Genomic DNA, 16,638 nt, shown 5'->3' with positions numbered 1-16,638 from the left:
TATACCCCAAATAAAAAAAAAACAGCAAAAAATGCCACCATGGCTAAACAACAAAGTAAAAGAGTTGATTAGAGACAAAAAGACTTCCTTTAAAAATTGCAAGTCAGACCTTACCAAGGAAAACAGAAAGGAGCATAAACTCTGGCAGGTCAAGTGAGAAAGTATAATTAGTCAGGCCAGAAAGAGAATTTGAAGAGCAATTAGTAAAAGACGCAAAAACTAACAGCAAAATTATTTTTAAGTAGAGGAGAAGCAGGAAGCCTGCCAAACAATCAGTGGGATCACGGGACCATCAGGGTGCTAAAGGAGCACTCAAAGAAGACAAAGTTGTTGCACACAAGCTAAATGAATTATTTGCATTTATCTTCATTGCGGAGGATGTGAGGGCATTTCCCACACCTGAGCCATTCTTTTTCAGTGACAAATCTGAGCAACTGTCCCATACTGAGGTGTCCATATAGGAGGATTGGGAACAAATGGATCAGCCAAACAGTAATAAGTCACCAGGACCAGATGGTGTTCACTGGAGTCGATACTAGGCAAATTCTTATACTAAAAAGTGAATGGGGGGCCCCTTGAGCTGCTCGGAGCCCTAAGCAATTGCTGTCTCTCCTTATGCCTAGCACTGGCTTTGGTGTTCACCCAGGAGTTCTGAAGGAATTCAAATATGAAATTGCAAAACTACTAACTGTGGTGTGTAAATGTAACCGATCACTTAAATCAGCCTCTGTACCAGATGACTGGAAGGATAGCTGATTTCATGTAGATTTTAAAAGAAGGCTCCAGAGATGATTCGGGCAATTACAGGCTGGTATTCCTAACTTCAGTACCAGGCAAATTATCATAAGAACAGCCACATTGGGTCAGACCAATGGTCCATCTAGCCCGACATCCTTTGTCTTCTGACAGTGGCTAATGCCAGATGCTTCAGAGAGAATGAACAGAATAGGGCAATTATCAAGTGAGCCATCCCCTGTTGGCCGGTCCCAGCTGCTAGCACTCAGAGGGTTAGGCCACCCGAAGCACTGGGCTGTGTCGCTGACCAGCCTGGCTAATAGCAATTGATGGCCCTGTCTGCCATGAACTACCTAGTTGTTGTTTTTTATACCCAATTATCCTTTTGGCCTCCACAACATCCCCTGGCGAGGAATTCCACAGGTTAACCGTGGCTTGGGTGAAGAGGTCCTGCCCTTTGTTTGTTTTAAGCCTGCTGTCTCTGGATGTCATTGGGTGGCCATTTTGGTGCGTTACACGGAGGGGTAAATAACACGTCCCAGGGCCGGGGCTCCACACCGCTGGCCCGTGCCCGGGGCCAGGCCTGCAGGCGGGCGCCGGTGCGGCTGGCCCAGGCGCTGCGCCTGCCGCGCGGCCTGTCACCGCCAGGGGGCGCGCGGGGCCGGGGAGGCGTGGCTGGCCGAACCCGTGCTCCGCCCATGCTCGCTTCCGGAATGGGCGGGTCCGGGAGCCCCGGCCCGGGGGCGGGGCGGGCCCCGCTGATTGGGCGGCTGGGGCGGAGGTAGCCCGGTGATTGGGCGGGGCGGGACAGGCCGGCAATTGGGCCCCGCCCTCCAGAGGCGCTTGCCGCGCGCTCAGTCGAGCCCTGGCGGCGGCGGCGGCTACGGTCGGGCTCGCGGCGCCGCCCCCAGCCATGGCGCTGCTGCTGGAGCACGAGTTCCGGGTGGTGCCGGCGGACCGGGAGATCGAGACCGGCCCCTTCCTGGACGCCGTGGCGCATCTGCCGCCCTTCTTCGGTGAAGGGCCGGGGCCGGGGCCGGGGCCGGGGCGGGGAAGCGGCCCCCGAGGGCGAGCCGGGGCCGGGGGCGGGAAGCTCCTTCGCCCTCCACCTGCTGGAGAGCAAGGCCCCCTGCCCGCTGGGCCTGAGCTCCCTGTGGTGGGGCGCAGGCGAAGGGGAGCCCTTTGCTCCCTGCCTGAAGCCGAACAGACCCTGCTGCAGCCCCGGGGTGCTGTGGACACGCCGGCCCCGGCCCCGGCCCCGCCCTGTGCGCTTGGGCCCCTGTCCCGGGGAGGGGAGATGTGTGCCCGGGTCAGCCCTGGCAGCCCAGCCTGGGGTAGACCGACGTCGAGCCCAGCTGCTGCTCTGCCTTGAAGACGTGTCTGGTCTGCGGATAGCCCGTAGGGTGCATCTGCCCCGGATGCCTCAAGTCTGAGCCAGTTTCTCACAGCAGCAGTTTTGCTAGCTCAGGGATCCTCCTCTCTCTCTCCGCCCTGCAGTTCACTTGCTCGCTGTGCCCTCCTGTACCAGCCCTCCCAGCAATGCTCGGTTTTCTGTTTCAGGTAGTGTCAGGATGCTCCAGGCTGTCTCGGATGCGCTCAGTTAGACAGAGGGTCAGACTGTGTTGGCTGGCACGCTGCGCTTATCGCTTGGAGCTGAGTCAGGAGACCTGGTACCAGATCCTCAGCAGCTGTGTCCAGAGAGATGTGAGGGTTAGCAACACCTGTGGGAGTTAGTTGGAGAGGCTCTGTGTGGTTGGGAGGGTTCGGCTGGCTCCTTAACTCTGAGTTAAGGCATTTCTAGCACTTTGCTAGTGCACTGGCTCTGGTGTTTCATGTGCTGCCTTTTAAATGGAAGAGGGAAAGCTGTATTAGGGAAAATGGTGTAATTAATGCAGTACAGCTCGTGTGTATAGATGGCTGTACTCCAGTTAAAGATGTGCAGTGCCTAGCGTGGATCAGTTATATTGGTATAAAGCTGCTTATACCAATTATAGCTTATTGCTGAACAGGAAGGCGCTACAAGGGCGTGAGCAAAACTTGACACAAAATGTCAACACCTTAGAAACGTAATATGCCAAGGCCTCGTCTACACCAGTCTTTGTACCTGCGTACGGTCTGCCTATGCAATGAATATGTACCTGAGTGGACTGGAGAGAGGGGGACTGTGGAAAATAGAAAAGCTTGGCACACTCTTAACGTTACCTAAACTGCTTGCCTGACTTCAGCTCTATAGCACAGCCCTTCAGAGAAGGTTTTTTCTCCTGCTTGTGGGGACTGCCACCGATTAGTTTTAAAAAAAAAATTACTGGGGATCTTTTCAAGGGATTCTGTGTTAATTTACACAGCTCTAATGGCATATGGGGCTCTTGTAAGACATAGTTACATCCGCCAAATGCGCCAAAACATGGTCACCAGTTTAAGTGCGTGAAGATGCTATGGTCTGTTTGTCTAGGAATCTCACTGTGAGTCCTGTATTGATGGGTCTGCCAGTATTTCTGTTAGAAGCTTTGCTTTTCTGGGGTTTAAAGCACTGCTTGCTGCTTTGGTTTCCATAAGCATGGGAGACTTGGCTTGTGGTTCTGTTACAGTGTCCTAAGAGGAGGGGCACAGGCAGATGTGAAGTTATGATTCTCTCTAAACTTGGACTCTGATCATGACAAACTTTTCTAGCACTTCTCCCAGATCTTAATATATCAGGAAGTGGCTGAGGTGACTGTTAAACAGAAGTCTTCCCCCTTTAAAATTCATCTGAATTAGTTGCATTAGAATAAGGTGAGGGGGGTCTGAAGGCAGCATTTAAGGCTACATAGTGTGTTGGGTCCACAAGGGCTTTGTAGGGAAACTCGGTGTCCAGAAAAGTGTATCTGGAAGAGCCACAGGACAAGTGAGTGTTTGCCTGACCTCAGGAAAGGGCATCAGTGCAGCAGCAGCCTTCCGTAATTTCAGTGCCTCCCTCAAGGAAAGGGGGATTTGGGGTTATGATATTCCTCCTTTCCCTGCTCCCCCAAATCTACTGATAATACTCACGACTTCTTGTGGTTGGACTGTCTTCATTTACAAGAGCAGCCCCCCCACGCCCTGGCATTAAATATCCTGATGGCGCTTGGGGAAAACTGCATCAGTTATTCTGTCTCAGCTGGAATTGGCAGCACCCCCTTGTAATGGATTTAAATGGGAGAACATTGCCCGGTCCCCAAGGAATTGGCAGTCTAAATCGTGTCCTAGAAAACGAGCTCCCCAGGCACTGATGGGACAATACATTGTTTACTTGCTCACCCCAGGGGAGTTGACAAGTAGGCCACAAGGCTTGATGCAGGATGTATGGGTGGCTTTCTCTAGCCTGTGTTACAAAGGAGGTCAGACTAAAAAAAAAAAAGTCTACCTGAAATGTTGTTCTGCTTCCTGAGACAGACTTTCTGTTCCATGTGAGACCTGGGGATGGGGCTGAGTGTGAAGAGAATGCAACCATTAACAGGCGAGTTACTGGATCGGTCTTGTTCAGTGATTGGGATGTAAGAATTGTTTCCCTTTCCGGGCTGAAATCTGCATTTTAGTTCTGATGGGAAGGGGACTTCTCAGGACTTGGCTGGTAAGTGAGCACCCAACTGAGCAGGCTGCAGGGTCAACTAAGCAGGGATGTTTAAAGTAAAACCCCAGTCTTCACATCTGCAGGACAGGGTTGCAGCTAAAGCAGAACAGGCTTTATGATTATTACTGTGACAGGAAAGGAGAGAGAGACCTGGCACAAGTTGTCATCCTGCCCAAGCTTCAGGACTGTGGTGAATGCCTGATTGAGAATTCATGTAAGGTTTGGGTATGGTGAATCTTAACTTCCAGGAATTCCTGGTAGATGCCTCCTCTGATCAGCTGATCCTCAAGCAGTGATGGCAGTTAAACTTCATACCTTGGGTACATCTGCCTTCTAAAAGATTTGCTCTTTCACCCCACACAGAGAGGTGAACTCTGCTTCCCTGTGCTGTTCTATAACAGGTCATGGGGCATCTCTTCTTGCATGGTCTCTGTTTTCTCATCCTTTCATCCATCTCTCTGTAACATCTCTCTCTCCCTAAACTGAGTTCTCAACCCCCCAACATTTCTCACTACTGTACTTTCTGTAAAGCTTTCCCTCTTTCCCACCTAGGCACTCACAAAGTTTGGCAATTGTACCCCACACCTAAAAGCCAGAGGATTAAACTTACTAGCCAAAGATACCGACCTGGGCAATATTCAGGTGAGAAGCCAATTTCTATGCCCCCTACCTTCTCAGGCTACTTCCATTGGAATCCTAACATCCTCCTCTTTGCAAGTGTTGACCCTCCCTCAGCCTCCTGGCTTTTGCAGTGGAGAGGGGTCTGCGACTCTACCTGTCTCTTGAACTCAGGTTTTGATCTGCCTTCCCAGTGGATATCTCCAGTGCTTGCCTCAGCTGTTAGTCGTTGCCCAACTTTTAACTGAGGTGACTCACCAACTGCATTTTGTCTTCCCCTGCTGCTCCTCCTCTTCTCAGCCCTCCAGGGCCCTGCTCTCCCCTCCTTATACCCCCAAGCCCTCCCTTGCTCTTGCTCTCCCAGCCCTTCCCCCTTCTGCAGCCTCAGCCAGCTCCTCCCTCTCAGCTTGCCGGCTCCAGCTGCTTCCTTTGTGCTACTGCTGCCTGGATCCCACTTCCCTGGCCCAGCAGCAGTGAATGCAGTGGGGGAGGGGAGGAGAATGCTTCCAGAGCATGCATGGGATGAGGAGTGACATAGGTGGGTTTCCTGTCACTGCCCTCCCACACCTTTCCTGTAACCCCCTAATAGGTCAAGAGCTGTCATTTGTGGGACACTGTCTTACAGCTCTTTTGAGCAGCAGTGAGGAAGCTGACTTGATTCTGTTAGTTTCATTGCTGCTCAGAGTTCTGACTAGCAGCAATAAAACTGACAGAATAATTCAGTTTTCACTCTGCTGTAGCTTGGCAGAGGCCTTGGATCTGTAGGACTGCATCAGTTCCCTTCTGCTTGCATTTGCAGAGTTATTGTTACAATCATGGGGGCTAGAATGGTAGTTTAGATTCTGCAGCTGTTGCGATGGTACTTTCCTAGGAAAGCTACCTGCTTCCCTGAGCATGTCGGTTTGTCCTGTCCCAGTAAACTAAACAAGTTTTAATATAAATGTTTGACAACCAAAAGCATTAGGTATGTTCCTGCTTGACTATCTGTCCTGCAAATTACTCGGCACAAGAAAGTGGAATGCAGCATATTAGGAATCAGGCCAGTTCTCAGATAAGTAGCATGCTTCATAATTGAGCGTAACGGAATCTTGTCACCAACCCTGCCCTGTTTATAGGAAGGTTATAGTGATGATTTGCTTTCTCTTGTGGCATGGTCTCCAAGTGAAGAAGGAGGCATCTACCCTTCATTCATTTTGTGTGTGATGTGTGTATATAAAAAGAACTTGTGCAGTGTGCTAACAGTGACTGTCTTTGGAAGGCTACCAATATTTGTCAGCAAAGGGAATCTAGAGTAAGAACTAAGATCCCAAGCCCACTCAAAACAATAGGAGGTCTCTAAGGTGTGACTGCTTGTGTGAGCTGCAGCAGTTACTAGGTGTTGCTGTGGCTATTGTTCTGATCAAGAGGAAAAATCCCCAAGGTGTGTTGCACTCTGTAACATGAATCCATCCTTCCAACCCAATATTTACTCTTGCCTGATTTGGCAGCATAAGCATGACTTAGATAAGCAGTGACAGGCAGGGAGGTGAATGACTCTATTGGATAGGAGGGGAAGAACAACTCTTCTTGAATGGCTTGGACAATGCAGGTAACAGCAGCACAAGAGCGAGCATTAACCTTTCTGCAGAGCTGTGGGGAGGGAATTACCCTGGCAGCAGCCTTCTGAGTGAGGTGGGTATTGTCTTTTGACTGACCAGGTTGGGATGTGGAACATATATTAAGTGGAACTCCACTACTCTGGTGATGAGTGCCTTTTAAATGTATATAATTGTTAGTGACTTGTCTGTGGTCTACGTTAAGTGGGTACTGGAGCCAGGGTTAGTGCCTGGGCATTGCTGGCTCCTAGTTCTGTGTTCAGTCCACTTGGTCACACTGTATTCCATTGTACACGCTGTATTCCATTGTAGGCCTCTCCTGTGTCTCGTTGCATTGTAACATGCTGAGCTCCTCCTGGCTGTTGGAGGCCAGTGGATTAGGTAAAGCTGTTGGAAGAACATCATCGGCTATTTCAGCAAGAGATTCTACTGTATGACCTTGTTCCGCTTGTGTCTGAGCTTCCTGGAGTCAATGGAGGCAGTTAGGGCCCAGTAGGATTTGTCACCATTTACCACATTTGTCACCATTTCTCACTGCTGAAGAGTTACTCTTATGCCATCTGTCTAAAACACCAAACAAAAGCCCCTCTGAGCTCCTTGGCTCTGCTGAACCCCTTGCCCAGAGATGGGCAGGGTGCTCACTGAGTGAGAGAACCTTTGGTCAGTACTAAGTTAGCAACCCTGACTGGGGAGGGAGAATCTCTTTCCAATGTGGAGCTGTGTTACACCTGCAGCCCTGGAATCTGTGATTGTACAAAACCACCTCCAGCTTGGTGCGGAGAGGGTCTAGAACAGTCTGTGTGAAGGGAAAGCCTGTGCCACAAAGCAGCAGTGTAGAAAGTGCAGCAGAGATTCCATGCTTGCCTTGGTGACTATCAGATTTCTCAGAGTACAAGGGAAAAGCTGTTTTTCTTCTGGCAGCCCCATAAATGTTGTCTCTGACAGATGAATGAAGGCAGGATTTGGCTTTGCGACTGGAGCCAAGTTAACAGTTTGGTTATAGAGTCCAGCACTATTTGCTGCCTGTAGCGAAAACCAGTAACTTTGAATTCACATGTGGGGAGCAGCAGATCTGTTGAACAAAAATGTCGCTCTTTACCAGGCCCCTAGCTGCATCCCAGTAGACTGTTTGAAATATGATGCGTTAAATTGTCCCCAAAGTACCAAGCAGGTCTTTAGCTGGCACGCCCATTGTTGCTATTGGCCTGAGGGGAGTGCTCATGGGTGAGAACGACAACTTCTTACAAAGGGATCATCCCACATGTGGTCTGCCTGACTCAATCATATCGTAATCCAGTGACTGGTTGGATTGCATCACTGGACAACTCATGCAGTAGAAGATTAATTGGCAAAGACCCCATCCAACTGGCTAAACTACTGAGTTGAAAAAACTGCTGAAGCACACAGTTCAAATTCCCTTGAGTCAAACTGGCCACTGTAAGAGCCACCTGGGCTAGCCCAACCACATCAAAGAGGGAGCTGAGCAACAACACAAGATCATGATTTAACCAAGGTCACCTGGGAAATTGGGGGCAGTGCCAGGGATAGAACCCAGATGGAGTCCAGTGCTTTAACCACAAGACTGCTGTCCTTATCCTGTTCCCCCTCACTCCCGGGTCACTGGAAGCTCGGTCTTCTGTGCAGTGACCTTTGTAGTACTTCATAGCTTCTGTCCCTCCATAATACTAGAGGTTGGTTGAGTTCTTAGGGCACTGTCCCAAATCAGGCTGGGGGAGGACTTCGTTAGGATGCTATTGTGGGAGGGCAGCTTGATGGACCAGATTTCAGCCTGAAGTGAAGTAATGTGCATGTATTGTCACTCCAAGAGCCTTTTCCATTTCCCACGATTCCTTTCCTTGGGTCAGCCTTTCAGGAAGGCAGACCAGCTTTGCTATATGAGAGCAGCAGTCTGTCTCACACCAGCAAGTCTCAAACACAGCATAGGGCAGCCAGATGATCCTGGCAATAGAGGCTTGTCTTTATCACACTGCGACCTTACTGAGCTTCCAACTCCCTTAGTGCAGACAGTGTTGTGTTAGGGAGCAGTATCCAGAGTAACCTGCATTATAAACGCAACAGAACCACAGTGAAGCCATTAGCAGCCACCTCCTTCACAAATCCCTGTAACGATGGTCTTATGTAACCACTGACACATCTGCAGCGTAATTTAAGGGCTTGTTTACAATTGCAAGTTAATTCAGATCAAAGTAGGGTGTGGATTTCAAATGTGATCTGTTCTGGAATAACTCATGTGTGGACAAGCCCTAAAAATCCTGATTTTTATTAGGCCACAATGAATGGCATTGGGATATTTCAACATGGGATATTCTGCTGTTAAATTGTGAGCAAATCAAGTGTCTGGTGTAGCACAAGCAGGAAAGAGGGCTGATTATCCCCCTCACCCTCAGCTTTATCACCAGCTTCTCCCAGATTTCTTCCTGGGTTGAAATAGGAAGGTGGCAACTCACTAAATGGCATAAAAGCTGCTAGGGTCAGGCAGCCAGCAAGAGTCAATATGCCGCCTTCTGGGGCGATGAAAAGCAGAAGGAAACGGTCTGAGTAACTGAGCTGAAACTGGTAAAACAGGAATGTGAAAGGCAGTGCAGTTGTGTTCACAGGACAGGATTTGTGCTGAACATAAATCCTTGGACAGGCTGCTGTAATAGGTGCCTTTTAGATCTTATGAGAGCAAGAAGCAGCTTGTGGCCCTAAGCTTTGGGAATGCTCCTCTACACCTGCAGGTTTTGGGCAGAACTTAATTGCTGAATTAACATTTTCCTATCAAATAAAGCTGTTACAAGCTAACCATGTAGTTTAAAACCTAATGGATATTCATTGGAAGCTGAATAAATCTGAAAACCTTTGTTTCAGCAGAGCACTAATAATTGCTAAAAGAGTAGTGCTACAAACATGGAAATCCAAAAAGCGATCAGCGATTGGAGCATAGACAACATAAGCCAGACTGCTATGGAAAGAATTGAACACCATAAAAGAGTCTCAGATATAGGATGATTTCCTAGAAGGATCTGAATGGTTCTGTTAAATGCATACCCTGCTTCTTGCCCTTCCTCTGAATTTTGCTTCTCTTCTTTATCTTCTAATGTTTTCCCCTTCAGTTTCTCTGTATGTAGAATAAGGCAGAATAAGATTTAAAACTAGTTGGGTGTTTATAAACAAATTGTAAACTGAAATGCAAATAATTGATTCATATTCTGTATAATCAAATCTTGAAAGATTAGGTAGCAGCGGTTAATATGTTGAGAAGCTTGCGTATGGAGGGATGGGGGAGCTGTATGTGTATATTGAAATTTGTAACAAGTTAATGGTGGTAAGAAAGAAACTGCTTGTGGGCACGTCCGGCTGTTGGAAAGCTATTCCCCCCCCCCCCCCCCCGTGATGGCTGCTGCTTTGGTTGATTAGGATCTCACCATGGCTGTCTGGTGGCTCCCTTCTGGGCAGCCCTGGGCCCTTTCCCCAAAGTAGAATGGGCTGTGGGGAGCCAGAGAAGGGGTTTTGCAAACAGTGCTTTGCCCACCTAACCCACTATCTCTGCACGGAGGGCATTCGTTCTCATCCCATCCTGCCGTGGATGTCACTGCTGCTTTGGTCCTGCCAGGCCCAGGTTCTTTCTGGGATCCTGTCCCCCCTCTGCTTTCCTGACTACTGCCTGGTTCTCCTCCCTGTCTGGCTGTTGCTGGAGGGGATTCTGCTCTGTTCTCCATCTTCTTCCTCTGCACTCTCTGGGTGAGCTCACTTGCACAATCTCAACTATCCTGATGCCAAAGGCTCAGGATCTGCTTCTGCTCCTGACCAGTCTCCCTCCAGCTGACCCTGCACCTCACCCAGCTGCCATCTCCTTTGAAAGTCTGGCTTTCAGCTTGAATGTAGCATGACAAAGCTGTGCCCGTGTCCTCTTTTTCAGCTGTTGCAATGATGGATTGGGGCTTCTAGGTGCTGCAGTAATGTATGTCCTAGGTCAGACTTTTCTCCCATCAGTGTGCTGTGGATTGTGGCTGGGGCACCTCAGGAGCTTGTCCCGTGGAAACAACTAACCAGTTCACTTGTCTAGCGTGGATGGGCTTGGCAGTCCCAGGTTGCTGGCTAATAGGGTTTCCATAGCCTGTTAGTATTTCTATCGGTGGGGGAGGGGCAGAGGTGTCATGAAATGTGTACATCAACGTTTTTCTAAGCAGACTGGCCAGCCTCATGCAGAAAAGTCAGCGGCGAGTGTGGTGCCCAAGGCACACTGCCAGTGGGGATTACCAGGGTGTACCAGGGTGCCCCAGCCCATGAGGGGCAGGCATATTGCGTGCATTGCCCCGTTGCATTTCCTGGGTTGATGCTTTTCAGTGGCAAACCCAGAGTGCTGATTCTGCTGCCTTTCCATGTCCTGATGTCAGGACGTGCAGTTCTCAGGCCACATCCATCTCTCATTGCACGGGTGGAATCTGTTTTTAAGTTAAATGTCCATCAGACAATAGCTAGTGTCCTGTTCCAGGAGCTGCCTCAGTGGTCGTGCTCCTGACAATGTCTGCTATTGTGGGAGAATTGCGTTACAAAAGTCCCCCCACTAAAGCAGAGTATAAAGCAGTATAATGGCTGTCTTGATTGCCGGCCACTATAAATGACTTGCTGTATCTTTTAATTAGATGCATTGATTTTATGGAAACCCTTTGTTCGAACTCCATAAGTCACAGTACAGTAACATAAACACCCTTCAAGTTGGGTAAAGTAGTGAGATGGTGTGAAAATGGTTCCCAGATGCTTGTGGTACCTGGCCACATGGCCCTCACTGCGTGAGGGCTCTGGCCCCTGGTGCTCTGCTGGGCTGTCCTCTGGAGTAACTTTTTGCTTTAAGTGAGAGGTTCTCAAGAGCTAGCCGTGCAAGTATGCCAGGGCCCTTCCTCATCTCTGTGCGTAACTCTGGGGATCTGGCTGAAGCACAAGGAATTAAAGCTTCAGGCTTCGATAAAGGGAATTTTGATGAAAGTGAAGTGCAGGAATGTCCTGGGCAGCCATGATGCTGACCTGGCTCTGTCTTGCTCTTGTCACTCCCTCTTTCCCATTGTCAGTGTGCTTCTGCCCCGGCCTGGTGGGAGCGCTGGGAAGGGTGAGCGGGATCTCATTCAGCCTCTGGTGCCTCCAACGCTGCTGGGAAGGGGCTGACTGTGGAGCTGGGGTTTTCTGCCTTGCATGCTTGTCCAAGCGAGACCCTCCCCCCCCACTCCTGGTCAGTTTCAACCCAATCTAAATTCAGGCCCGTGACCTAGTGGTAAAGGGTCTGTATCCCTTAGCATCTCTGCTGGATCAAAATATCCTTGCCAGTGCTATGCTAATAAGGTCCGGATTTCTCTGAAGGATTGTTCAGGGGTCAGAGAAATGTTGCATGCTAACTGAAACATAACTAACAGTCGGAGGCGTTGCCCTTCAGTTAACCAGCCTTGATTAAAATAAGGTTCACAACAGTGGAAGAGAGGAAGTAATCAGAATCCATAGATTGCTAAAACCTGGTGTGCCTTAATCTCACAGTAACCAGTGTGTGAGCTGTCCCAAGGGAAGAGCACAGTGAAGACATGGCACTTCAGTTTTACAGTGAGGTAAGTTGGGCGTGGCCAGCGCTAGACACTCACCTGGGGTTGACCTCGTGGTAAAACTAAAGTACATTGTCGTCCCTGTGTTCTTCCCTTTGGACAGCTCATGCCAACATTGCTCCTTTTGAGTAATGAGGACAAGACCATAGAGAGTGGGGGCTGGGAAGTCAGATTCCTCAGCAAAGGAAGGCATTCAAACTGGGACACATTTAAGCTTGCTAAACAGCTGAGAGACCGAGTGAAGATGAAACTGGGGGGTCTAAAGTGATGTGACAATACAGCATTACCAAGCTGATGCCTTGAGTATTTTGACCTTAAGCAAGACGCTCACTTCCCACCCCAGTAAATTGGTGGTACTTACTAGTAAGAACTGAAGCTGAATTGGCTTGTCCCCAAAGTGCTGTGAAGATAGAAGCAGTAGAACTGCCAGTGATTTTTTTTTTTTTTTTTTTTTTTTGCCCCAAGTGTGTGTGGTTATTTATCCACTGGACACCCCCTTTCTAGCTCGGCTGTTTGTAGATACCTCCTGCTTTTTTCACCCTGGCTTGTTTATACCTGTGAAATATTCTGGATCTGTTGCCTTTGGACTGTATTTCAGAGGTATCTGGTTGGATGCCCTAATTCAGGGATCTGCTCTGTGACACAAACTGGCTCTTTCTGTTGGCCTTCCTGACACATGCCCTCACTTTTTTTTTTTTCTAGATTGCCTTGGGACACCAATAGTGTATTCGCCAGTCAAAGCAGATCTTGCTGGAAATATCAAGGTAGGAAGGGGTATCCCTGAGATCTGATTCTTCAAGACCTGTATTCTCGTGGTACTTGCACTACGTCACCAAACTCCAACACTAAAGGCTATAGTCACTAATTGTGCTGGGCTGGGGAGACATGAATATGGCGAATTTTTCCATTGTGAAGCTGTCATAATGGCAAGCTGTGAATTGGAGATGGAAAAGAGGGTGACACTGGGTTTCTTAACACCATTTCAAGCAGAGAAGCATTCGGTCCAGGGTTGCTTCTTGCTTTGTACCCTTGCCAAGACCTCTGTATAGGTTCAGGATGGACACTTGCTATTTGGTTTCTTTCCAGCGGATCTAGCTCTGCATTGGCTGGCCTCTTTTCAGTTAGTTGCTTCTGCTTGAAATCCCCACAGTGCCTATAGCAATGAATACCAGGACCAAAGTTGGCGTGAGCACCAGGCCAATGTCTCCAGTAGGCCTTGGGAGTATTCTTAGTTACATTGCAGTCATAAAATGGGAGCCTCTTCCAGAAGGAGCCTGCAGTTCTGTGGATTTGGGTTTCCAGCAAACATGCTTTTTGGCTAGTTCATCACTGGCTTCCCCGTGTATACAGCTGTGATGCTATCTACCAATGTTAAACACCCTGAATTTGGATAAATACTTAGACCATTTTCCCTCCTCCTCCTGCAATGTTGCTGTGCATTGCTAAGCTGCCTCTAATGGGAGCGCAGAGGTCAGCGCTATGCATTTTAATTGCAATACACTCGTTTCTAAGGCTGTAGACTGCTTTCAGGCAAAGCTCTGAATTCTTTCCTTTGGTCAATTTCAGAAAATACGAGCAGTTTATGAATCAAATCCTACCAAGTTCAAAACGCTAAAGAACATTTTGGAAGTGGAAAAGGAAATGTATGGACCAGCATGGCCGAAAACAGGTGCAACGCTGGCACTAATGTGGTTAAAAAGGTGAAATGTGGATTCTGTGGCTGTTGTACACTTGTGGGTGTAACTCTCTGGCTCTCTACACTCGCATGCAAAATGCTGATTTCACTACAGAGAATGAGTCACTCTTCTTGGTTCTGGCCTAGTTAAAAATTTGTTGCTATTAATTTATCCCCCTCCAGTATGTCTATCACCTGATAAAACAATGCTGCTGTCTTCCATATGTACAGTCTGTTCTAGCACAGTGGTTCTTAACCAGAGGTCTGCAGCCCACCCGGGGGCTGTGAGCTGGTTTCAGGGGGCTGCAGAGCCCCACAGCTGAAGTGCGGAGCTCCAGCGAGGCTGACCTTCCCCATAAGAGTGAAGCCAAAGCTATGAGGCTGAAGTTGGGACAGAGTCCTAAGCACCCCCTACCCCTCCAACCAGTGCTTGAAATCTGGAGCCCCAAGGCATGGAGAGGGCCATGTGAAAACCCTGGTGCAAGAAATCCAGAGTCCTGGGATTGGCTGGCCAGTGATCAGGGCCTGCTGCAGCCACAGCCTGTTAACCTCCCTCAGGGAGGCGTTTTGAGACTGGTACCATCGGTGACACTTGCAGGGAGTTGCCAAGCTGGCAGATGCTGTTTCTCTCATAACTTGGGCTGACAGGTTATAGTTGAATTATGAAATGCCTGATGGACAGTTGTGTGTCTAATGCAACTCTCACACCTGTTCTGTGCTCTTCTCATTCACTCAGGGGCCTGAAGTTCATTCAAGTTCTCCTGCAGAGCCTTTCGGATGGCGAGAGGGATGAGGAAAACCCGAACCTCATCCGAGTCAATGCACTGAAAGCCTATGAAATAGCTCTGAAGAAATATCATGGCTGGATGCTGCAGAAGCTCTTTTCAGTGAGTGCTCGCCTCCAAAGGGAATGGGGGAGAGACGCCCAACTGACAGGACGGGCCTAGCTCCCGAAGCAGTGCTTCATGGTGAAGGCTGCTGGGAGTCGGTGCCCAGATGCTCACTCTATAAATGCACTTAGTCTTGCCTGCACAAGGAGTGCAGGATTGGGTGCTGATCCGCTGCTTCTCTGTGATTTGCCCGGGAGGGGACACCATTTTCCAAAGTGTCTCAGGATTTGGGAGTCTGCCGACCAGGAGCCTGACTTCTCAGAGTGCAGAGCTCCTGCCTACTGAAAACCCAGCCCCTGGGTCTCTGTCACGAGTCACTCCTGGAAATCCTGGCCAGTGGGTGCTATGCCTGGGACCCCCACAGGGGACCTGTGGGCTCTGGGCTAGTATCCCTGATCCCAAGGAGATGCTATCCAAGTTTGCCGTTGTAGACGCTTATCACAGCAACTTCTGTGTGGCAGGTTGTTTGTCTCGGCTGTGCTTGTAAGAACTCACTTTGGTGTAAAGCTGGGAGTGTTCCACTCGGGCGGGGCGGGATGGGCCCTAATAGAGCTAATGAGAGCCTGGGCAAGGCAATGGAAGTTGATGGTGGCTGATGGCTGGTCGGTAAAATGGACCATGGTGAGCTCAGAGGGGGTGTCTCGGTGGGGGGTAAGGGAGATGGTGCTGATTTAATCTTCTATCATGGAGATTGCCTCAGTAAATTAGGCAATTTAGAAGGAAACTAAGTTTTGCACCTGCCTTTAGCTTTAAGACTTGTGGGCCTGTTGCTTAGAGGTGCTGAGCCCATGCAGCTTCTAGGGCACATACAGCCCAAGATAGGGGCTCATTTTATTGTCTGTTTGTACAAAAACCAGTGTGAACTCTGAAGCGTACCAGGTCCTGCGTACCTCTGTTTCACGACAAGTTCTTTTCCCCCTCTCTTAGGGATCAGTCTATGCTCTTCCATACAAGTCGGATTTACTGAAGGCTCTTGAGAAAGGAAAAGAAGTGAACGAGGAGGAGACCCTAGAGAAGATCCACCAGTTCCTAGCAAAAGCCACTCCTGTGCTGGATGCAATTTATGACATGTATGCAAAAATGAATGCAGAACTGAACTACAAAGCTTAACATTTGCACAGGATGCCTACCAGCAAGTATAAAGTGTACACTACCTTAATCCTAAAGTGGGAACCCTAAATCACTGAGCACTGAGGCTGCTCCCATTCATCAAGTAACTGTGATTCCTGGCCTGGATATGGAGGGAATAGCCTGGTTTTTAAATTTTCTATAGAAACAGAGCAATAAAATGATTGTATCTCAAATCTTCATGGAACTTCAAACACCTGTTTACCAACTGGGGAGCAATGAAACTTTCTACTCAACGTATTTCTTTAAAACATGTCTGGGGGAGTGAGGTGTAACTGACAACAATGCTTAGCTGCTGCTATTGTCTGGCTCTGCCTCAGCCTCAGTTTTCGATAAGTGTGTATCTTACGAAGATATTGGTGTATAATTTGGATTGTCTGTATATTTAGATACCATATGAGTTTGTACTCTCATTGCAGCGGTTACCCAAGATGTCCTGTGCGCTGAAAAGAGTGGGGTTAATGTGATTAAACAGCTTGATTACACTGAGTGACTGAGAGAGGCTTCAAAAATAATGCCAGAAATTTGCAAGAGAAGAAGCCTTCAGTGATTTCCCCCTCCCCTCCCCCCGAGTCTCATTGAAATCTTATAGGATTCTGAGTTTTCTCCAGTGTGGGAATGGTTTTCTTCTGCCTAACTATTTCTTCAGGGACAGTTATTCCAAATTAAACCACCTGTAACTTCCATATGTCTCTACAAATTTTGCTCCAGAGACGCAAGTTGCCTTAATAGTGGTTTGCAGCACAACTGAGCCTTACTTTAGGACTTTGGAGGGTTGGTGGGGGGAGAGAACTTCAAATAAATGCTGAAAATGAAA

General features: G+C 48.7%; 1 protein-coding gene across 1 annotated transcript; it reads left to right on the top strand.

The window, feature by feature from the left end:
• Window positions 1-1,528: 1,528 nt before the first annotated feature.
• LOC119843527 (glycolipid transfer protein) lies at window positions 1,529-16,638 on the top strand. Its single transcript, XM_038372925.2, has 5 exons — window positions 1,529-1,751; window positions 12,831-12,892; window positions 13,695-13,828; window positions 14,540-14,690; window positions 15,621-16,638. Exons 1-5 carry the CDS (start codon window positions 1,649-1,651, stop codon window positions 15,801-15,803), a joined length of 633 nt encoding a protein of 210 aa, XP_038228853.1. The 5' UTR covers window positions 1,529-1,648; the 3' UTR covers window positions 15,804-16,638.

This window comes from Dermochelys coriacea, chromosome 15 (assembly GCF_009764565.3).
Source record: "Dermochelys coriacea isolate rDerCor1 chromosome 15, rDerCor1.pri.v4, whole genome shotgun sequence".
Lineage (NCBI taxonomy): Eukaryota > Metazoa > Chordata > Testudines > Dermochelyidae > Dermochelys > Dermochelys coriacea.
This window is presented reverse-complemented; position numbering and strand designations above follow the sequence as displayed.